Source organism: Pituophis catenifer, unplaced genomic scaffold (genome assembly GCF_029215685.1).
Source record: "Pituophis catenifer annectens isolate HBS135680 unplaced genomic scaffold, rPitCat1.0.hap2 SCAF_3, whole genome shotgun sequence".
NCBI classification, from domain to species: domain Eukaryota; kingdom Metazoa; phylum Chordata; class Lepidosauria; order Squamata; family Colubridae; genus Pituophis; species Pituophis catenifer.
This window is the reverse complement of record NW_027256883.1, coordinates 110,447,621-110,471,041: the sequence shown is the minus strand read 5'-3', so window position 1 is coordinate 110,471,041 and position 23,421 is coordinate 110,447,621. Positions and strand designations below refer to the sequence as shown.

The window sequence follows — 23,421 nt, the reverse complement described above, 5'->3', positions numbered from 1 at the left end:
ATGCATGATTTTAATATGCACAAATATGCTTGTCTACACCCCTGACTCTTTTCCTAAAGAGGAACTTTAAAGTAATATCCTCTTTACACTGACATCACAGAGAATTAATGGAAAACAAATTCATGTAATTCTTCTCATGATCATGAAATGTATCTCCTTGAAGAAATTTTCGTAAGGAAGAAAATTATCAAGCAAACATCTACAATTCATTTTATGTTTTTCATTCTTCACGGAATTGCTAGGTTTCCAGGCGTCCAGAAAATATTAGGATGCAGCTGGACCAGGATTTAAATTTAAGGATGCGTTCCCATCAGGTAAGCCATCTAGCATGTGAGGAATCTTTTGAGCGTGGATTAAATAATTCACGTCGTAATAAGAGGGGAAGAAGCCCAGTGTGAGTGATGGGGTAGTGGGGGTGGGGGTAGGGAGTGCGCTGATATGGAAATATATTCCTGACTTGTGATGTACTTTTGTTTCTCTAGATTGTTCACACCAAAACCGAAAGACTGGAAGTAGATCTGAAGAGAGCGAGGAACCAGAGTTATGCGTAAGTCATGGCATACGCCATACCTTTATGTGGTGCACAAACATTTTAGGTATCCTCTACACTACAGAATGACTTCTGAAAAGAGTTTAGTAACACTTTGCTGTTTATTATCTTGAGGGTTTATTAATACCCTTGTTACGCTCCCTCATAAACAAGGTCCGGCGGAGCACGAGATAACAAGGGTATTAATACAATTAATATACGCTCCCTCATAAACAAGGTACTACTATCTCTGAGAGACCAACTTGTTGAAATATGTCGACAGTTAGGCATTTGTGAGCAGTGAGAACTTTCCCCATATCCTACATCCATAACTTGACTTTGCTTCTGAAAATCATTTTGAATTTGTTTGTGCCTTTCATGGAACATATTTAGAAAAAAAGAAAAATAAATGGTCAAAGCATTATTTCCTGTGCATTGACGTACACACACAAACGTGGCGCACGAAAGCGCACGCACGCACGCACCCACCCATGAAGGTATTTTTAATGTGTTTTAATTGAAGAAAAGGAGTGATCATTCAAGTAAAAAAGCTCATTCTTTTACAAAGGGAGCTAATTTCTCTCCGATCTTCATAATTTGCAGAAAGACAATGGAAATGTCAAAACTCCTGACAGAGAAAGAGGAGCTGGAATTAAAAATTCAGGAGCTTACGAATAAAAATCTGCAACTGGCCAAAGAAAAAGAGGAACTCTTCATACTCTGCAAAGAGTATGAAGAAAAGCTGAGCAGGTGAGCTAGTAACCCTGACTTCCTCTTCCTTTCTCAGCTATTTCAGTTAGTTTTAATGTTAAACGAGTATTATGATTCAAATAAAAAAACCTAAGGGGGCTAATTTCACTCTGCTCGTGATATTTTACAGGGAAAAGAGTTCAGATGAGCCTGGGCAGCTGGACAAACTCAGACGAGAAAATGAGAGTCTCAGCTGCAAGCTTAAAAAATATGCTGGAGAAAATGCAGAGCTCCTACGGGAAAATAATGACCTTAAAGAAGAATTTTATAGGTGAGAAATGTTTAGATCGAACTTGATTTTTTCTTTCCAATTCAAATTTATTTATTAGAGCCCTTAAGCCAGATATACCGGATGAAAGAAATGTTCCATTCTTTTATATGTATGTATAACTGAATAAGAGAAGAGCAATAGGTATAATGGAATGCAAAAATAATTAAGAATGTAGGTATGCTTAGTAATTCAAGTAAAAAATGAAGAAGGCTAATATCTCTTGTCCTTATAATTTACAGAAAAAGAGGAGTAATAGCAAAGCTAACGATAGAAAACAAAGAGCTCGAAATGAAAACAGAGGTCCTGACCTTCAAAAATATTGAGTTGACCGACGAGAAAGAGGAGCTCTGTCGAGAGTACGAAATAAGACTGTGGAGGTGAGAAATTTTTAGATAGCCACCATGAATTTCCTGTTCCAGAATTTCACATTAGGTTCCCCTTATCTTAGAAAGCTTGGGAAAACCTGAACATCTCCTTACTTCAGGAAGAAATTAATGAATTATGGCTCATTATACTTTTACATATACAAATCTAGGAGTTAATCTCATGGAAGTGAATGGGAAGATATGTATAGGAGAGATCTTTTAACCTCCAACCCCCGCTGCCCAACAATATTCATACACTTCTACACACTTTAGACACAAGAGTGAGAGTTTCCTGACATCAAAGCAGTTCCCATCCTTTTTTAATTAAGAATGCTTTGTTGTTGGTCCAGATTCACATCTAACCTTCTGGCTTTTTCTAGAGAGACACAACTGAGGAAGGGCCGCTGCCCCTTAATGATGGACCGAGACCAGATGGAGCAGAGACCCAGCAGCAGAGAGAGCAAAGGAGGCTCTGTGAGTCTCTGCCAAACAAGGGCAGACATTACCGAAAACAAGACAGAAGCTCAAGACAAAACGAAGCCTCAAATCAATTTGAGATATCAATTAAATAAGAAATGGCTTAAGGCTTCAGTAGACAGCCTCAAAATCAGAACATCTAAGGAACCCGGGCAAAATATACTGAGGTGGCTTCAGCAATCGCTGAAAATCCTGAAAGAGGATTCCTCTGAACTGTACACCCTGCCCGAGTGGCTTAAAGCATCCACCACCAACCTCCCGAAGGAATGTGCTGAGGCATCCAGGGGGGATGTGAATGGTTGGCTAGAAACATCGATAAATCATCTCCAAGAAGAAGGGCCAGAAACCTGCGATTTAGATGTGCAGGGATGGCTTGAAGCATCTATTATAGGCATTCAACATCTACAAAAATCCAAGTCGAGCCAGAAAAAAGGGATGGCTGGAAAAATCAATAGAGAACCTCAAGAAGCAATGTCCTGAAGGATCTCTGGTGAATAGATTAGAATGGCTTCAAGGATCCTTAGAAAGCCTGTCACTTTCTGGAGAACCTAGACCAGTTCTTGAAAAATGGCTTCGACAATCCTTAAAAAACCTGCAAGACGAAGGTCCTAAAGTATCTAAACAAGATGCCAAAAAATGACTTGAAATATCTATAAAGAATCTTGAGGAGGAAGGACACCTAGGTACTCGGGAATGGCTTGAAGCCTCTATTAAAGGCGTTCAGGATCTACAGAAGTCCACGGTAGAGATTAAAAGAACTCTGAGGAAGAGATGGTTTGAAAAATCAATAGCAAACCTCAAGAAGCAACGTTCCGAAGGACCCGTGGAAAATAGTTTACAATGGCTTCAAGGATCCTTAGAAAGCTTTTTATTTTCTGAAGAACCCATACCGCAACTGGAAAAATGGCTTCAACGATCCCTGAAAAACTTGGAAAAGGTCCTGAAACATACAAGCAAGATGCCAAAAATGGCTTGAAATATCTGTAAATAGCTTCAAAGGGGAAGGACCTGAAGCACCCCATCTAGGTACTCGGGAATGTCCCGAAGCATCTATTAAGGGCATCCAGGATCTCAAATACTCTAAGGAATCAAAAACAAGCATGGTAAAGAGGAAGGAGAGGGTGATTTGGGTAGAACCTGCTTGCTCTGAAAGAAACTTATGGGTGGATGGATGGCTTCAAGCATCTTTAGCAAGTTCAGAAAGAATGGTCCTAGTGCACCCAAAACAGATATGCAAGCATGGCTACAACCATCTCTGAAAAACCTCAGACGAGAATCCCCGGAAGAAGCCAGAAAGAATGGCTCTTGGAATGCATAGAAAACGTCCTGAAGAAATCGTGCAATATGTGAATGAGTAGCTTGAGATAGTTTTAAATCACCTCCATGGGGAAGAGCCTGAAACCTCCCATCCCATCCCATCTTGGTACAGACTTGTCTCTCATTTCTGCTGCTTCTAGGGTTACTGGGATCAAGATGACCAAATGTACAAACTGGAAACCTGTCAGCAAGTATTTATTGTTGTGGTTTTCCAAAACTTCTTGGGCCTTTTTGGAGTGAGTGGCATACTGTTTTCCTAATGGACGTTGGTATTACAGCAGGAGCTTCATAACCAATGAACGCTTGTCATCAACAATTGCGATTATCTAGACGCTGCCTTAAGTTGGGTGGGAGGAGAAAAGAAAGAGAGTGGAAGGAAAAAGGAAAGAAGAAGCGATTGATATGGAGGAAGAAAAGGAAAGAAGGGCCAAACGACAAGCATGATTTATGCCAAAATGCCAAGAATGGATAGACAACCGTAGAGCACGGACAAAGAAAGGATAGACCAAGATTGCATATGCCATACAGGCTGTGTCACCTGTACCAACAACTCACTAAAACAAAGAGATCCTTGTGAACTAGGAATTATGCCAGTGAGAGCTGGATGATTCAGGAAGATAACCATCAAAGTTAAATAGTCTTCCCTGATAGCCTATCAAGAAATCTCAAGCCAAGTGAGATATCAGAAAAGCTGTCACCAAGGAGCTATCTGAAGAAATGCATTTAAGCATTAGTTTAGAAATTAGATCAGTCAGCAATGACACCAATTTTAGAGGCACGCCTCTGTTTCTATGTGCGATGTATGAAGAGGAAGCATTTTTCCTAAAAATACATATTACTGGTCCACAGCCCATGTGAATTTGCCCTACCTAGACATAAACAAAATGAGATATCGTTCTGTAACTAAGAGGTTAGTTCACGGATCTGGAAATAGCTTCCCCATGAACTCAACAGATATCTTAAACAAGCCATGATAGCCTAGGTCAGCACATTTAGGAAAAGAACAAGACAGATTTACTCATCATGGCTGTGGTAAGGATTTCTGAAGCATCTTGATGAGAAGCACTGTGAATACTGTATCATCTCTGGTGGAGAATCTGTGGGCCTCCAGTATTTTGGGGGTAGAAATTCCCAGCTCATGGGCCTTCTCTCCGAGGCTGGAATCCGGGAACATCTGCAGCCCTCCTTTTGAGAGAAATGCCGTGTTTTCACCTGATTCTTACAGGAGAAGTGTCAGCTAAGTTTCGGCATGTGCGCTACTCTTTTGGACCATTTCAAATGGGTCTTCGCCGTTGATCATTTTGTTTGTTTGGAGTCAACTGACCTACGTGTATAAAATCATATAGGGAACCACATGCAGCTCTCATCGAAAAGCCAGATGTGAAAGCTGGAAGCTTTGAAGGTGAAAAGGAATCAACCAAAATCAGAAGTGCTCCCCTGAGTGCAGCATTGCTAGCATAACAATGCAGCCTATGTGGAAGGAAGGGGATGCCTTATCAGGAAACGTGTCAGACTTCCATGCCCGTCCGACAGTTATGGACCACGGTCTTGTCTGTTGTGTGGGGCTGTACGCCCAGGGCCTCAGAGCATCACCATTGCTTGAAATGGGGTTCCCAGCAGCAAAAGAGCCATCATTGGACTTGATGGTGCAGGAGTATGAAGGGAGTTCCAGAAAAAGTGCAGACTGCAGGAACCCTTTCAGCAGGTCGAAAAAGGCTCCCCACCCATTTGCACTACTCAGGTGACCCTGAGGACCAAGCAAACCTCCAAGTGGCCTCAACAACTCTCTAAAAGAATACAAATGCCCAGCTGTCTGCAAGGAATATCAATCCTTCCATTCCCACCATCCAATCAGACCTGAAGAACCTTCTTGGTTGAGAAGCGAAATGACTTCTAAGACTTGATGCTTTCGTCTATTTAATTTGCCTTCTACAGCACGTTGCTATCACGTGACGTTCCATGACATTTTTTACCTTTGGGGAGCTGGTGTGGGCATGGCCTGTGCATGGGGCATACGGCCTGAAGGCCGCCAGTTTGACATCCCTGTTCTACAGGTACTTAATAAAGCCTGAAATCTCCTCGTTAACTGGTTTGTTCGTTGTGTTTGGATTCTCAAAGAGCCATTTATCTGGCCCCTGGGCCATTGCCTGATACTTTGCGAAAAACACACACAGACACGTAAACATATCTGATTTATCATATCAGATTTATTTACTTTGAATAACATGTAAATTAACAATCAAACAAGGGAGCCACCTAAACAAATTTCCTATTCAGATGCAATGGTGGCAAGAGGCCAAGATCCCTTGCAAATTAGGCTCCCACCAGAAATCAACTGTATCCATAAGGTATCTGGGGGAGACCACCAATATGGGTCTGGCCTTGCATAGGGCCCAATCTCTAAAAGGGGAACTTTCACTCAAATCGTGGTTATTCTCATCTACAATCTCTCCGCATGCAGTGTAAAGGGAGGCACACACCGCACGGATGCGTTTTAAAAGTCAGACAACTTTTCAGTCAGTCAGAAATTCATATCCACCATGAATCAGTTACAAGGAGCAATAGGATCTAGGGGCTGAGTACATTACTATCTGTTGCATAAAATAATCTACTCCCTTAAGAAAAACCAAAGCATTTGGAGACTGCAACAAGGCCACTTTATAAGCATCAAGAAAATGAGAGGTCATTCAATGAAAAAAAGATTATGCAGTAAAAGTGATGATGTAAAAGCTGTCACATGATGACATGAATAATTAATTTATGACCAGGGATGAAATGTCAAAAATTTGACAACAAGGTGTCTGATGGAAAGACCAGGTCCACACGCGAAGGTCCAATTAAACTGATTTAATGCTAAACAGTCTATGTGTCAACTCGCAAAGGTCCCGTCGGAACGCTGAAACTATGCACAGAATCTTCTCAACTAACAATTAGCACAACAGAATTCAGGGTTGGACTTACAGCTTGAGCAGACTACTCTGGCACTGCATAAGAGTGAACGTATGTGTCTGTTATTCAGGGACAGTTGCATAAGTGTTCCTTTTATACATCAGCAAATTTTAACATTCCCTGCTTGTATGTGCCTTGCCTTCCCCCATTTCCCATTAGGAAGCCTGAACCCATAGTGCGCATGCAGGAGCGCACCTCTGCACAACCCACGGTTGGAATTTGGGAGGTGTTTGTGTCAGCCTGTATTGCTTCATGTTCAGGAGCTCATGGTACCGGAGAGTTTTTGTTCCTCTTTCCCTCCATCCATTAACCGTGTGAGATAAAGGGATGAGAAAGTGTGAGGAAGTCACCCAGGAACGTCTATGGTTGGACTTGAACCGGGAGACTCCTTGTTCCTCATCTAATACCTTGACTGCTGCATCACAATTGATCTGAACTCTCAACTTTGGTGGTTTACTTACATTTGTCCTTGTGGAACCATTCTAAAATTTCTTAGACTTAGCTTAAGATCTCCAAGGAGAGCCAATGTTCTTCTGAAGCTGCCTAGAGCTTAACTGTCTTTTTCAGACCCAATGGGGTCGATAAAGTGGGGGCTTTGATGTTCACAGTTGGGAGGAAAAATTGATGGCTGTCAATTCTCTAATCTTCTCTCCCTTCGCTTTAGAATGTTCTCCTAATGTCCAGCTGAAACCCTTCCATCTTTTGATTCTGTCTTCTGAAGCACCAGAGGCAAGATGGACTCTCTCTCAGGTTCTTCTGGAGACAGTAATTTCCTTTCCCTTTAAAATTCTCTTTACGAGACTAATCAGTAACTCTCTCGACATGTCGTCATGCTAGAGTTAAAAGGCCTCCCCACAGACAAGAGAGGAGACAGGACGACCCTCCCTCAGCCACCTTGCCCACAGCTGAACTGTTCCAAGAATCAAGAGAGTCACATAAATCTGTTCCACCCTTGACATGGGCAATCTGCCACTTGAGAAAATTAACCAGTGTTGTGTTCCTGGCACAGATGTGTCCCAAGGATTTCTCCACAGGCAAAATAGGATGGTAAAGTTGGATGGTAATTCACCAGAGGGATGAAACAAAGCAGACACATGCTAGAAATTGAGAAATGATTAGAGTTTTTGGAATCATTTGTGAGTGGTCATTTAGTAGATGGACACTTGTTGAAATGGTGTGACCTCAAGATAGTCATTGTTGCAGAAAGGACCCCACCCACTGAGATGGTTTCGTGCCCTGTAATGGTTCCACTCCATCGCACTCCAGAAGCAAAGGGCATTTGGTATAATGGACATAGTAGAAGCACCCCTAAACTCAAGCCTGATAAACAGCCAAGCATTTTTGAGGTTGTTCTGAAATCAGTAAAAAGCGAAATAATGTTTCAATGGTGTTGTAGCCCAAGCTCCAATACCACACGATAGTGGACAGCCATTGATTGATTTGAGCACGAGGGGGCATAGGAGGGGGTATCTGCTATCTGCCATGACACTGTGGGGCATACAAGTTGCACCTCTAGCATCTATCCACAGCTAGATAAAAGATTAAGACATAGTAGACCATGTCATGAAACACTGATTGTGATGACTTTGACTGCTACATATATATATATCCAGGATCCCAATCCTTGTGCTGAGGTGTTGAGGAGTTGAGGTGCTGAGTTGCGGAGGAGCTGAGGTGCTGAATTGCGGAGGTGTTGAGGAGCTAAGGTGCTGAAGTGCGGAGGTGCTGAAGTGCGGACGTTCTGAGGTGCTGAAGTGCTGAAGTGCAGAGGTGCTGAAGTGCTGAGGTTCTGAGGCGCTGAAGCGCTGAGGCGCTGAAGCGCTGAGGAGCTGAGGTGCGGAGGTGCTGACGTGCGGAGGTGCTGAAGTGCTGAGGAGCTGAAGTGCGGAGGTGCTGAAGTGCTGAGGTGCTGAAGTGCGGAGGGGTTGAGGAGCTAAGTGCTGAGGTGCTGAAGTGCTGAGGTTCTGAGGTGCTGAAGTGCTGAAGTGCGGAGGTGCTGAAGTGCTGAGGTTCTGAGGAGCTGAGGTGCGGAAGTGCTGAAGCGCTGAGGTGCTGAAGCGTCGAGGAGCTGAAGTGCGGAGGTGCTGAAGTGCGGAGGTGTTGAGGAGCTAAGTGCTGAGGTGCTGAAGTGCGGACGTTCTGAGGTGCTGAAGTGCTGAAGTGCGGAGGTGCTGAAGTGCTGAGGTTCTGAGGAGCTGAGGTGCGGAAGTGCTGAAGTGCTGAGGTGCTGAAGCGTCGAGGAGCTGAAGTGCGGAGGTGCTGAAGTGCTGAAGCGTCGAGGAGCTGAGGATCCTGGTAAGGACACACCTCCGGAAGGAGGACCCAGCGTGTCACAGTTCACACTTCGAGATAAACCACTGAGATGTCATCACCCCATAGCACCAAGCCTTGATGACATGTTTGCTTGGCACCTTGTAAAATTTTGTTGCTAATCCCCATTTTAAATAGAATACCAAGAAGACCTCTGCTATTTGTTGGTGGCCGCAAAACAATGAGCTTGTTTTTCATATGAAGCTCTCATCACTATTGCAAATTTTATTGATGCAGTTGTGATCACAATCAATCTCACAAAAAGTAGTACTGCCTAAACTGTGAGAAAGCAACTAGTTGGGCTACCTTTGCAGATTGGCATTTGGGGAAAAAGTGAACACTTTTCTCACGCGCTAAATCAAAAATTTTACCTCTAGAAATTGTTAGCGTCTGTTGTGGTTTGAAAGGAAAAAAGTTCCTTAAATTAAAAGACTTTTCATGGGGAATATTATAACACAGCCACTTATATAGATCATTCTAGATACAGTAGTTTAGCAGGTCCATGGTTGTATCTCCTACATAGTAGGATTTACATTTTGAAAACAAAGTTAGTGTTGATGTTTCTTGTTATAATATGGAAAGTGAAAAGTCCTGGAGAGGGATGGGCAACCAGGTGCTATCCAGGAAGATTGGACTGTGTTTCCCTCAGTTATTAGGGGAGGCAAAGGGAGTTGCCTTTTCAAGCACTTAGAGCCTGACTACCGAAGAGAATGTGAAGAGAATGCGTTTCAGCAGACGTTGAAGTCTGCGGGAGAAAACAAGAAGCTCCACTGCTCTTTGGAGACTAAACTATTAGGCAGATGGGAGATGGCCTTTTCCTGCATCATTCCCAGAGTTTAAAAGGCACTCTTGAGAAAGCTGCATTTGGCTACAGCTCTGTCTTTAACTCACGTCGTCACGGCGGCATCACGTGACATATCTGGACTTTTTTTTCTCCTTCACTAAACCGGGTGTGGCTGTGGCCAGCATGTGACCCATCCAGCCCACGGGCTGGGAGCTTGACATAGCCCTGTCCTAAAGGATCAGATTAGAGGACCTGGAGGGCAAATATAATTTAAAAATGATGTGCTATTGTAGACATTGCGTCTCAAGATCTACATTCCAATTTTTGAAATAAAAATGTTAAAGCTATTCTGCATTCTCACCTATTACCTTACCTTCTAGTTTCCATCACTGATTTTGCGATGGAAAACCATTTGTTGAGAAGATTAAGAGAAACCATGAAACGTCTCCAAAAAGAGGTAAGAAAAAACATTTGTTCATAGGCTGTCGCAGTAAATGCTATTCTCAAGTGTGATAAAACGTATAGAAATTTGAATAGTTAGGTCGGTCGGTCGGTCGGTCGGTCGGTCGGTAGGTGGGTAGTAGGTGGGTAGGTAAGTAGGTCGGTCGGTCAGTCCCTGAGAATCAAACACAAACAAGTGGAAGGAAAGCAAAGAGAGAGACCCAGAGTCTCTATTGCAACTTGGGCAGCCAAATAAGTTGGATGAATGAATCAATGAACTTGCAGAGCTATCTTAGGTCATTGTAAGTATTGATTTAACATATTTAATAGGCCAAGTTGCTAATGGAGATTTTACATGACTTTTAGCAGGAGTACTTTTCGTTTTCTCTGCACTTAAAATGAAAGGGCTGTTTGGGGATATAGTAGAAGGACTCCCTATCTGTCCCATTCCTATTCCCAAGAATAGGAATGGGAATTTTTCAAGAGGAAGCAGGACTTTCTTTTTTGTTTTCCTTGAAGATGTTTAGATTCTCATCCAAGAAGCTGCTCCAGTTGTGGACGAACATCAAAATCTTCCAGGCCGGGGTGCAAACTTTAGATGACAGAAATACAGTTGGCACCGCAGATTTGAAGCTGAAACTATCTTTAACAACAACCCAAGTCACATAGAGCTGTTGTTAGAAAAAATAGTGGCTGTCAATTTGTTTGTTTTTTTAAATGGGGTATTTTGTCATGGCAGGAAGAAACATCCAGACTTCCTCTTCTGTCATCTACCACAGAAGAACGGAGACGTGCTGAGGTAATTGTTAATAATGCACGTGCAACATATTTTAGATAGTGTACATGTTCGCTTTCTATTTCCATTACATATATGAGATCCACACACACACACACACACCTATTCAATACAAACTAGTTTATTTGTAATTTCTAATAAAGAATGGCAATTATCAGAGTTTGTGCTAATTCTTGGTTCGTTCCTTCCTTGCCACATTAGCTACTTTCTTTGGCCCTATACAATAGTAACATAAAATTTAGATGATTCATATTTGGTTTGAACCACTGTCTTTTACGTTTCCTAAACAAATTAACTAAAACTAGGTCTTTCTTTTTTTATCCCAGCGGGAATACTCTTTATTGCCTGTATTGAACATCTACAGCAATAAATTGGGAGTTGCACATGTGTGTGCTCATCTTGGAATGCATGATTTTAATATGCACAAATATGCTTGTCTACACCCCTGACTCTTTTCCTAAAGAGGAACTTTAAAGTAATATCCTCTTTACACTGACATCACAGAGAATTAATGGAAAACAAATTCATGTAATTCTTCTCATGATCATGAAATGTATCTCCTTGAAGAAATTTTCGTAAGGAAGAAAATTATCAAGCAAACATCTACAATTCATTTTATGTTTTTCATTCTTCACGGAATTGCTAGGTTTCCAGGCGTCCAGAAAATATTAGGATGCAGCTGGACCAGGATTTAAATTTAAGGATGCGTTCCCATCAGGTAAGCCATCTAGCATGTGAGGAATCTTTTGAGCGTGGATTAAATAATTCACGTCGTAATAAGAGGGGAAGAAGCCCAGTGTGAGTGATGGGGTAGTGGGGGTGGGGGTAGGGAGTGCGCTGATATGGAAATATATTCCTGACTTGTGATGTACTTTTGTTTCTCTAGATTGTTCACACCAAAACCGAAAGACTGGAAGTAGATCTGAAGAGAGCGAGGAACCAGAGTTATGCGTAAGTCATGGCATACGCCATACCTTTATGTGGTGCACAAACATTTTAGGTATCCTCTACACTACAGAATGACTTCTGAAAAGAGTTTAGTAACACTTTGCTGTTTATTATCTTGAGGGTTTATTAATACCCTTGTTACGCTCCCTCATAAACAAGGTCCGGCGGAGCACGAGATAACAAGGGTATTAATACAATTAATATACGCTCCCTCATAAACAAGGTACTACTATCTCTGAGAGTCCAACTTGTTGAAATATGTCGACAGTTAGGCATTTGTGAGCAGTGAGAACTTTTCCCATATCCTACATCCATAACTTGACTTTGCTTCTGAAAATCATTTTGAATTTGTTTGTGCCTTTCATGGAACATATTTAGAAAAAAAGAAAAATAAATGGTCAAAGCATTATTTCCTGTGCATTGACGTACACACACAAACGTGGCGCACGAAAGCGCACGCACGCACGCACCCACCCATGAAGGTATTTTTAATGTGTTTTAATTGAAGAAAAGGAGTGATCATTCAAGTAAAAAAGCTCATTCTTTTACAAAGGGAGCTAATTTCTCTCCGATCTTCATAATTTGCAGAAAGACAATGGAAATGTCAAAACTCCTGACAGAGAAAGAGGAGCTGGAATTAAAAATTCAGGAGCTTACGAATAAAAATCTGCAACTGGCCAAAGAAAAAGAGGAACTCTTCATACTCTGCAAAGAGTATGAAGAAAAGCTGAGCAGGTGAGCTAGTAACCCTGACTTCCTCTTCCTTTCTCAGCTATTTCAGTTAGTTTTAATGTTAAACGAGTATTATGATTCAAATAAAAAAACCTAAGGGGGCTAATTTCACTCTGCTCGTGATATTTTACAGGGAAAAGAGTTCAGATGAGCCTGGGCAGCTGGACAAACTCAGACGAGAAAATGAGAGTCTCAGCTGCAAGCTTAAAAAATATGCTGGAGAAAATGCAGAGCTCCTACGGGAAAATAATGACCTTAAAGAAGAATTTTATAGGTGAGAAATGTTTAGATCGAACTTGATTTTTTCTTTCCAATTCAAATTTATTTATTAGAGCCCTTAAGCCAGATATACCGGATGAAAGAAATGTTCCATTCTTTTATATGTATGTATAACTGAATAAGAGAAGAGCAATAGGTATAATGGAATGCAAAAATAATTAAGAATGTAGGTATGCTTAGTAATTCAAGTAAAAAATGAAGAAGGCTAATATCTCTTGTCCTCATAATTTACAGAAAAAGAGGAGTAATAGCAAAGCTAACGATAGAAAACAAAGAGCTCGAAATGAAAACAGAGGTCCTGACCTTCAAAAATATTGAGTTGACCGACGAGAAAGAGGAGCTCTGCCGAGAGTACGAAATAAGACTGTGGAGGTGAGAAATTTTTAGATAGCCACCATGAATTTCCTGTTCCAGAATTTCACATTAGGTTCCCCTTATCTTAGAAAGCTTGGGAAAACCTGAACATCTCCTTACTTCAGGAAGAAATTAATGAATTATGGCTCATTATACTTTTACATATACAAATCTAGGAGTTAATCTCATGGAAGTGAATGGGAAGATATGTATAGGAGAGATCTTTTAACCTCCAACCCCCGCTGCCCAACAACATTCATACACTTCTACACACTTTAGACACAAGAGTGAGAGTTTCCTGACATCAAAGCAGTTCCCATCCTTTTTTAATTAAGAATGCTTTGTTGTTGGTCCAGATTCACATCTAACCTTCTGGCTTTTTCTAGAGAGACACAACTGAGGAAGGGCCGCTGCCCCTTAATGATGGACCGAGACCAGATGGAGCAGAGACCCAGCAGCAGAGAGAGCAAAGGAGGCTCTGTGAGTCTCTGCCAAACAAGGGCAGACATTACCGAAAACAAGACAGAAGCTCAAGACAAAACGAAGCCTCAAATCAATTTGAGATATCAATTAAATAAGAAATGGCTTAAGGCTTCAGTAGACAGCCTCAAAATCAGAACATCTAAGGAACCCGGGCAAAATATACTGAGGTGGCTTCAGCAATCGCTGAAAATCCTGAAAGAGGATTCCTCTGAACTGTACACCCTGCCCGAGTGGCTTAAAGCATCCACCACCAACCTCCCGAAGGAATGTGCTGAGGCATCCAGGGGGGATGTGAATGGTTGGCTAGAAACATCGATAAATCATCTCCAAGAAGAAGGGCCAGAAACCTGCGATTTAGATGTGCAGGGATGGCTTGAAGCATCTATTATAGGCATTCAACATCTACAAAAATCCAAGTCGAGCCAGAAAAAAGGGATGGCTGGAAAAATCAATAGAGAACCTCAAGAAGCAATGTCCTGAAGGATCTCTGGTGAATAGATTAGAATGGCTTCAAGGATCCTTAGAAAGCCTGTCACTTTCTGGAGAACCTAGACCAGTTCTTGAAAAATGGCTTCGACAATCCTTAAAAAACCTGCAAGACGAAGGTCCTAAAGTATCTAAACAAGATGCCAAAAAATGACTTGAAATATCTATAAAGAATCTTGAGGAGGAAGGACACCTAGGTACTCGGGAATGGCTTGAAGCCTCTATTAAAGGCGTTCAGGATCTACAGAAGTCCACGGTAGAGATTAAAAGAACTCTGAGGAAGAGATGGTTTGAAAAATCAATAGCAAACCTCAAGAAGCAATGTTCCGAAGGACCCGTGGAAAATAGTTTACAATGGCTTCAAGGATCCTTAGAAAGCTTTTTATTTTCTGAAGAACCCATACCGCAACTGGAAAAATGGCTTCAACGATCCCTGAAAAACTTGGAAAAGGTCCTGAAACATACAAGCAAGATGCCAAAAATGGCTTGAAATATCTGTAAATAGCTTCAAAGGGGAAGGACCTGAAGCACCCCATCTAGGTACTCGGGAATGTCCCGAAGCATCTATTAAGGGCATCCAGGATCTCAAATACTCTAAGGAATCAAAAACAAGCATGGTAAAGAGGAAGGAGAGGGTGATTTGGGTAGAACCTGCTTGCTCTGAAAGAAACTTATGGGTGGATGGATGGCTTCAAGCATCTTTAGCAAGTTCAGAAAGAATGGTCCTAGTGCACCCAAAACAGATATGCAAGCATGGCTACAACCATCTCTGAAAAACCTCAGACGAGAATCCCCGGAAGAAGCCAGAAAGAATGGCTCTTGGAATGCATAGAAAACGTCCTGAAGAAATCGTGCAATATGTGAATGAGTAGCTTGAGATAGTTTTAAATCACCTCCATGGGGAAGAGCCTGAAACCTCCCATCCCATCCCATCTTGGTACAGACTTGTCTCTCATTTCTGCTGCTTCTAGGGTTACTGGGATCAAGATGACCAAATGTACAAACTGGAAACCTGTCAGCAAGTATTTATTGTTGTGGTTTTCCAAAACTTCTTGGGCCTTTTTGGAGTGAGTGGTATACTGTTTTCCTAATGGACGTTGGTATTACAGCAGGAGCTTCATAACCAATGAACGCTTGTCATCAACAATTGCGATTATCTAGACGCTGCCTTAAGTTGGGTGGGAGGAGAAAAGAAAGAGAGTGGAAGGAAAAAGGAAAGAAGAAGCGATTGATATGGAGGAAGAAAAGGAAAGAAGGGCCAAACGACAAGCATGATTTATGCCAAAATGCCAAGAATGGATAGACAACCGTAGAGCACGGACAAAGAAAGGATAGACCAAGATTGCATATGCCATACAGGCTGTGTCACCTGTACCAACAACTCACTAAAACAAAGAGATCCTTGTGAACTAGGAATTATGCCAGTGAGAGCTGGATGATTCAGGAAGATAACCATCAAAGTTAAATAGTCTTCCCTGATAGCCTATCAAGAAATCTCAAGCCAAGTGAGATATCAGAAAAGCTGTCACCAAGGAGCTATCTGAAGAAATGCATTTAAGCATTAGTTTAGAAATTAGATCAGTCAGCAATGACACCAATTTTAGAGGCACGCCTCTGTTTCTATGTGCGATGTATGAAGAGGAAGCATTTTTCCTAAAAATACATATTACTGGTCCACAGCCCATGTGAATTTGCCCTACCTAGACATAAACAAAATGAGATATCGTTCTGTAACTAAGAGGTTAGTTCACGGATCAGAAGGTCTGGAAATAGCTTCCCCATGAACTCAACAGATATCTTAAACAAGCCATGATAGCCTAGGTCAGCACATTTAGGAAAAGAACAAGACAGATTTACTCGTCATGGCTGTGGTAAGGATTTCTGAAGCATCTTGATGAGAAGCACTGTGAATACTGTATCATCTCTGGTGGAGAATCTGTGGGCCTCCAGTATTTTGGGGGTAGAAATTCCCAGCTCATGGGCCTTCTCTCCGAGGCTGGAATCCGGGAACATCTGCAGCCCTCCTTTTGAGAGAAATGCCGTGTTTTCACCTGATTCTTACAGGAGAAGTGTCAGCTAAGTTTCGGCATGTGCGCTACTCTTTTGGACCATTTCAAATGGGTCTTCACCGTTGATCATTTTGTTTGTTTGGAGTCAACTGACCTACGTGTATAAAATCATATAGGGAACCACATGCAGCTCTCATCGAAAAGCCAGATGTGAAAGCTGGAAGCTTTGAAGGTGAAAAGGAATCAACCAAAATCAGAAGTGCTCCCCTGAGTGCAGCATTGCTAGCATAACAATGCAGCCTATGTGGAAGGAAGGGGATGCCTTATCAGGAAACGTGTCAGACTTCCATGCCCGTCCGACAGTTATGGACCACGGTCTTGTCTGTTGTGTGGGGCTGTACGCCCAGGGCCTCAGAGCATCACCATTGCTTGAAATGGGGTTCCCAGCAGCAAAAGAGCCATCATTGGACTTGATGGTGCAGGAGTATGAAGGGAGTTCCAGAAAAAGTGCAGACTGCAGGAACCCTTTCAGCAGGTCGAAAAAGGCTCCCCACCCATTTGCACTACTCAGGTGACCCTGAGGACCAAGCAAACCTCCAAGTGGCCTCAACAACTCTCTAAAAGAATACAAATGCCCAGCTGTCTGCAAGGAATATCAATCCTTCCATTCCCACCATCCAATCAGACCTGAAGAACCTTCTTGGTTGAGAAGCGAAATGACTTCTAAGACTTGATGCTTTCGTCTATTTAATTTGCCTTCTACAGCACGTTGCTATCACGTGACGTTCCATGACATTTTTTACCTTTGGGGAGCTGGTGTGGGCATGGCCTGTGCATGGGGCATACGGCCTGAAGGCCGCCAGTTTGACATCCCTGTTCTACAGGTACTTAATAAAGCCTGAAATCTCCTCGTTAACTGGTTTGTTCGTTGTGTTTGGATTCTCAGAGAGCCATTTATCTGGCCCCTGGGCCATTGCCTGATACTTTGCGAAAAACACACACAGACACGTAAACATATCTGATTTATCATATCAGATTTATTTACTTTGAATAACATGTAAATTAACAATCAAACAAGGGAGCCACCTAAACAAATTTCCTATTCAGATGCAATGGTGGCAAGAGGCCAAGATCCCTTGCAAATTAGGCTCCCACCAGAAATCAACTGTATCCATAAGGTATCTGGGGGAGACCACCAATATGGGTCTGGCCTTGCATAGGGCCCAATCTCTAAAAGGGGAACTTTCACTCAAATCGTGGTTATTCTCATCTACAATCTCTCCGCATGCAGTGTAAAGGGAGGCACACACCGCACGGATGCGTTTTAAAAGTCAGACAACTTTTCAGTCAGTCAGAAATTCATATCCACCATGAATCAGTTACAAGGAGCAATAGGATCTAGGGGCTGAGTACATTACTATCTGTTGCATAAAATAATCTACTCCCTTAAGAAAAACCAAAGCATTTGGAGACTGCAACAAGGCCACTTTATAAGCATCAAGAAAATGAGAGGTCATTCAATGAAAAAAAGATTATGCAGTAAAAGTGATGATGTAAAAGCTGTCACATGATGACATGAATAATTAATTTATGACCAGGGATGAAATGTCAAAAATTTGACAACAAGGTGTCTGATGGAAAGACCAGGTCCACACGCGAAGGTCCAATTAAACTGATTTAATGCTAAACAGTCTATGTGTCAACTCGCAAAGGTCCCGTCGGAACGCTGAAACTATGCACAGAATCTTCTCAACTAACAATTAGCACAACAGAATTCAGGGTTGGACTTACAGCTTGAGCAGACTACTCTGGCACTGCATAAGAGTGAACGTATGTGTCTGTTATTCAGGGACAGTTGCATAAGTGTTCCTTTTATACATCAGCAAATTTTAACATTCCCTGCTTGTATGTGCCTTGCCTTCCCCCATTTCCCATTAGGAAGCCTGAACCCATAGTGCGCATGCAGGAGCGCACCTCTGCACAACCCACGGTTGGAATTTGGGAGGTGTTTGTGTCAGCCTGTATTGCTTCATGTTCAGGAGCTCATGGTACCGGAGAGTTTTTGTTCCTCTTTCCCTCCATCCATTAACCGTGTGAGATAAAGGGATGAGAAAGTGTGAGGAAGTCACCCAGGAACGTCTATGGTTGGACTTGAACCGGGAGACTCCTTGTTCCTCATCTAATACCTTGACTGCTGCATCACAATTGATCTGAACTCTCAACTTTGGTGGTTTACTTACATTTGTCCTTGTGGAACCATTCTAAAATTTCTTAGACTTAGCTTAAGATCTCCAAGGAGAGCCAATGTTCTTCTGAAGCTGCCTAGAGCTTAACTGTCTTTTTCAGACCCAATGGGGTCGATAAAGTGGGGGCTTTGATGTTCACAGTTGGGAGGAAAAATTGATGGCTGTCAATTCTCTAATCTTCTCTCCCTTCGCTTTAGAATGTTCTCCTAATGTCCAGCTGAAACCCTTCCATCTTTTGATTCTGTCTTCTGAAGCACCAGAGGCAAGATGGACTCTCTCTCAGGTTCTTCTGGAGACAGTAATTTCCTTTCCCTTTAAAATTCTCTTTACGAGACTAATCAGTAACTCTCTCGACATGTCGTCATGCTAGAGTTAAAAGGCCTCCCCACAGACAAGAGAGGAGACAGGACGACCCTCCCTCAGCCACCTTGCCCACAGCTGAACTGTTCCAAGAATCAAGAGAGTCACATAAATCTGTTCCACCCTTGACATGGGCAATCTGCCACTTGAGAAAATTAACCAGTGTTGTGTTCCTGGCACAGATGTGTCCCAAGGATTTCTCCACAGGCAAAATAGGATGGTAAAGTTGGATGGTAATTCACCAGAGGGATGAAACAAAGCAGACACATGCTAGAAATTGAGAAATGATTAGAGTTTTTGGAATCATTTGTGAGTGGTCATTTAGTAGATGGACACTTGTTGAAATGGTGTGACCTCAAGATAGTCATTGTTGCAGAAAGGACCCCACCCACTGAGATGGTTTCGTGCCCTGTAATGGTTCCACTCCATCGCACTCCAGAAGCAAAGGGCATTTGGTATAATGGACATAGTAGAAGCACCCCTAAACTCAAGCCTGATAAACAGCCAAGCATTTTTGAGGTTGTTCTGAAATCAGTAAAAAGCGAAATAATGTTTCAATGGTGTTGTAGCCCAAGCTCCAATACCACACGATAGTGGACAGCCATTGATTGATTTGAGCACGAGGGGGCATAGGAGGGGGTATCTGCTATCTGCCATGACACTGTGGGGCATACAAGTTGCACCTCTAGCATCTATCCACAGCTAGATAAAAGATTAAGACATAGTAGACCATGTCATGAAACACTGATTGTGATGACTTTGACTGCTACATATATATATATCCAGGATCCCAATCCTTGTGCTGAGGTGTTGAGGAGTTGAGGTGCTGAGTTGCGGAGGAGCTGAGGTGCTGAATTGCGGAGGTGTTGAGGAGCTAAGGTGCTGAAGTGCGGAGGTGCTGAAGTGCGGACGTTCTGAGGTGCTGAAGTGCTGAAGTGCAGAGGTGCTGAAGTGCTGAGGTTCTGAGGCGCTGAAGCGCTGAGGCGCTGAAGCGCTGAGGAGCTGAGGTGCGGAGGTGCTGACGTGCGGAGGTGCTGAAGTGCTGAGGAGCTGAAGTGCGGAGGTGCTGAAGTGCTGAGGTGCTGAAGTGCGGAGGGGTTGAGGAGCTAAGTGCTGAGGTGCTGAAGTGCTGAGGTTCTGAGGTGCTGAAGTGCTGAAGTGCGGAGGTGCTGAAGTGCTGAGGTTCTGAGGAGCTGAGGTGCGGAAGTGCTGAAGCGCTGAGGTGCTGAAGCGTCGAGGAGCTGAAGTGCGGAGGTGCTGAAGTGCGGAGGTGTTGAGGAGCTAAGTGCTGAGGTGCTGAAGTGCGGACGTTCTGAGGTGCTGAAGTGCTGAAGTGCGGAGGTGCTGAAGTGCTGAGGTTCTGAGGAGCTGAGGTGCGGAAGTGCTGAAGTGCTGAGGTGCTGAAGCGTCGAGGAGCTGAAGTGCGGAGGTGCTGAAGTGCTGAAGCGTCGAGGAGCTGAGGATCCTGGTAAGGACACACCTCCGGAAGGAGGACCCAGCGTGTCACAGTTCACACTTCGAGATAAACCACTGAGATGTCATCACCCCATAGCACCAAGCCTTGATGACATGTTTGCTTGGCACCTTGTAAAATTTTGTTGCTAATCCCCATTTTAAATAGAATACCAAGAAGACCTCTGCTATTTGTTGGTGGCCGCAAAACAATGAGCTTGTTTTTCATATGAAGCTCTCATCACTATTGCAAATTTTATTGATGCAGTTGTGATCACAATCAATCTCACAAAAAGTAGTACTGCCTAAACTGTGAGAAAGCAACTAGTTGGGCTACCTTTGCAGATTGGCATTTGGGGAAAAAGTGAACACTTTTCTCACGCGCTAAATCAAAAATTTTACCTCTAGAAATTGTTAGCGTCTGTTGTGGTTTGAAAAGAAAAAAAGTTCCTTAAATTAAAAGACTTTTCATGGGGAATATTATAACACAGCCACTTATATAGATCATTCTAGATACAGTAGTTTAGCAGGTCCATGGTTGTATCTCCTACATAGTAGGATTTACATTTTGAAAACAAAGTTAGTGTTGATGTTTCTTGTTATAATATGGAAAGTGAAAAGTCCTGGAGAGGGATGGGCAACCAGGTGCTATCCAGGAAGATTGGACTGTGTTTCCCTCAGTTATTAGGGGAGGCAAAGGGAGTTGCCTTTTCAAGCACTTAGAGCCTGACTACCGAAGAGAATGTGAAGAGAATGCGTTTCAGCAGACGTTGAAGTCTGCGGGAGAAAACAAGAAGCTCCACTGCTCTTTGGAGACTAAACTATTAGGCAGATGGGAGATGGCCTTTTCCTGCATCATTCCCAGAGTTTAAAAGGCACTCTTGAGAAAGCTGCATTTGGCTACAGCTCTGTCTTTAACTCACGTCGTCACGGCGGCATCACGTGACATATCTGGACTTTTTTTTCTCCTTCACTAAACCGGGTGTGGCTGTGGCCAGCATGTGACCCATCCAGCCCACGGGCTGGGAGCTTGACACAGCCCTGTCCTAAAGGATCAGATTAGAGGACCTGGAGGGCAAATATAATTTAAAAATGATGTGCTATTGTAGACATTGCGTCTCAAGATCTACATTCCAATTTTTGAAATAAAAATGTTAAAGCTATTCTGCATTCTCACCTATTACCTTACCTTCTAGTTTCCATCACTGATTTTGCGATGGAAAACCATTTGTTGAGAAGATTAAGAGAAACCATGAAACGTCTCCAAAAAGAGGTAAGAAAAAACATTTGTTCATAGGCTGTCGCAGTAAATGCTATTCTCAAGTGTGATAAAACGTATAGAAATTTGAATAGTTAGGTAGGTAGGTCGGTCGGTCGGTCGGTAGGTGGGTAGTAGGTGGGTAGGTAAGTAGGTCGGTCGGTCAGTCCCTGAGAATCAAACACAAACAAGTGGAAGGAAAGCAAAGAGAGAGACCCAGAGTCTCTATTGCAACTTGGGCAGCCAAATAAGTTGGATGAATGAATCAATGAACTTGCAGAGCTATCTTAGGTCATTGTAAGTATTGATTTAACATATTTAATAGGCCAAGTTGCTAATGGAGATTTTACATGACTTTTAGCAGGAGTACTTTTCGTTTTCTCTGCACTTAAAATGAAAGGGCTGTTTGGGGATATAGTAGAAGGACTCCCTATCTGTCCCATTCCTATTCCCAAGAATAGGAATGGGAATTTTTCAAGAGGAAGCAGGACTTTCTTTTTTGTTTTCCTTGAAGATGTTTAGATTCTCATCCAAGAAGCTGCTCCAGTTGTGGACGAACATCAAAATCTTCCAGGCCGGGGTGCAAACTTTAGATGACAGAAATACAGTTGGCACCGCAGATTTGAAGCTGAAACTATCTTTAACAACAACCCAAGTCACATAGAGCTGTTGTTAGAAAAAATAGTGGCTGTCAATTTGTTTGTTTTTTTAAATGGGGTATTTTGTCATGGCAGGAAGAAACATCCAGACTTCCTCTTCTGTCATCTACCACAGAAGAACGGAGACGTGCTGAGGTAATTGTTAATAATGCACGTGCAACATATTTTAGATAGTGTACATGTTCGCTTTCTATTTCCATTACATATATGAGATCCACACACACACACACACACCTATTCAATACAAACTAGTTTATTTGTAATTTCTAATAAAGAATGGCAATTATCAGAGTTTGTGCTAATTCTTGGTTCGTTCCTTCCTTGCCACATTAGCTACTTTCTTTGGCCCTATACAATAGTAACATAAAATTTAGATGATTCATATTTGGTTTGAACCACTGTCTTTTACGTTTCCTAAACAAATTAACTAAAACTAGGTCTTTCTTTTTTTATCCCAGCGGGAATACTCTTTATTGCCTGTATTGAACATCTACAGCAATAAATTGGGAGTTGCACATGTGTGTGCTCATCTTGGAATGCATGATTTTAATATGCACAAATATGCTTGTCTACACCCCTGACTCTTTTCCTAAAGAGGAACTTTAAAGTAATATCCTCTTTACACTGACATCACAGAGAATTAATGGAAAACAAATTCATGTAATTCTTCTCATGATCATGAAATGTATCTCCTTGAAGAAATTTTCGTAAGGAAGAAAATTATCAAGCAAACATCTACAATTCATTTTATGTTTTTCATTCTTCACGGAATTGCTAGGTTTCCAGGCGTCCAGAAAATATTAGGATGCAGCTGGACCAGGATTTAAATTTAAGGATGCGTTCCCATCAGGTAAGCCATCTAGCATGTGAGGAATCTTTTGAGCGTGGATTAAATAATTCACGTCGTAATAAGAGGGGAAGAAGCCCAGTGTGAGTGATGGGGTAGTGGGGGTGGGGGTAGGGAGTGCGCTGATATGGAAATATATTCCTGACTTGTGATGTACTTTTGTTTCTCTAGATTGTTCACACCAAAACCGAAAGACTGGAAGTAGATCTGAAGAGAGCGAGGAACCAGAGTTATGCGTAAGTCATGGCATACGCCATACCTTTATGTGGTGCACAAACATTTTAGGTATCCTCTACACTACAGAATGACTTCTGAAAAG

The 23,421-nt window shown here is 42.4% G+C and overlaps 1 protein-coding gene across 1 annotated transcript in view; it reads left to right on the top strand.

The window, feature by feature from the left end:
* LOC139315023 (centrosomal protein of 290 kDa-like) overlaps positions 1–23,421 on the top strand; it is a 171,471-nt gene that overhangs the window by 100,551 nt on the left and 47,499 nt on the right. The window contains exons 48-61 of the mRNA XM_070941046.1: positions 243–314; positions 483–547; positions 1,133–1,279; positions 1,410–1,550; positions 1,790–1,927; positions 2,296–2,389; positions 11,636–11,707; positions 11,876–11,940; positions 12,526–12,672; positions 12,803–12,943; positions 13,183–13,320; positions 13,689–13,782; positions 23,034–23,105; positions 23,274–23,338. Coding sequence (XP_070797147.1) covers positions 243–314; positions 483–547; positions 1,133–1,279; positions 1,410–1,550; positions 1,790–1,927; positions 2,296–2,389; positions 11,636–11,707; positions 11,876–11,940; positions 12,526–12,672; positions 12,803–12,943; positions 13,183–13,320; positions 13,689–13,782; positions 23,034–23,105; positions 23,274–23,338 — 1,451 coding nt within the window. The remainder of the gene's footprint in view (positions 1–242; positions 315–482; positions 548–1,132; positions 1,280–1,409; positions 1,551–1,789; positions 1,928–2,295; positions 2,390–11,635; positions 11,708–11,875; positions 11,941–12,525; positions 12,673–12,802; positions 12,944–13,182; positions 13,321–13,688; positions 13,783–23,033; positions 23,106–23,273; positions 23,339–23,421) is intronic.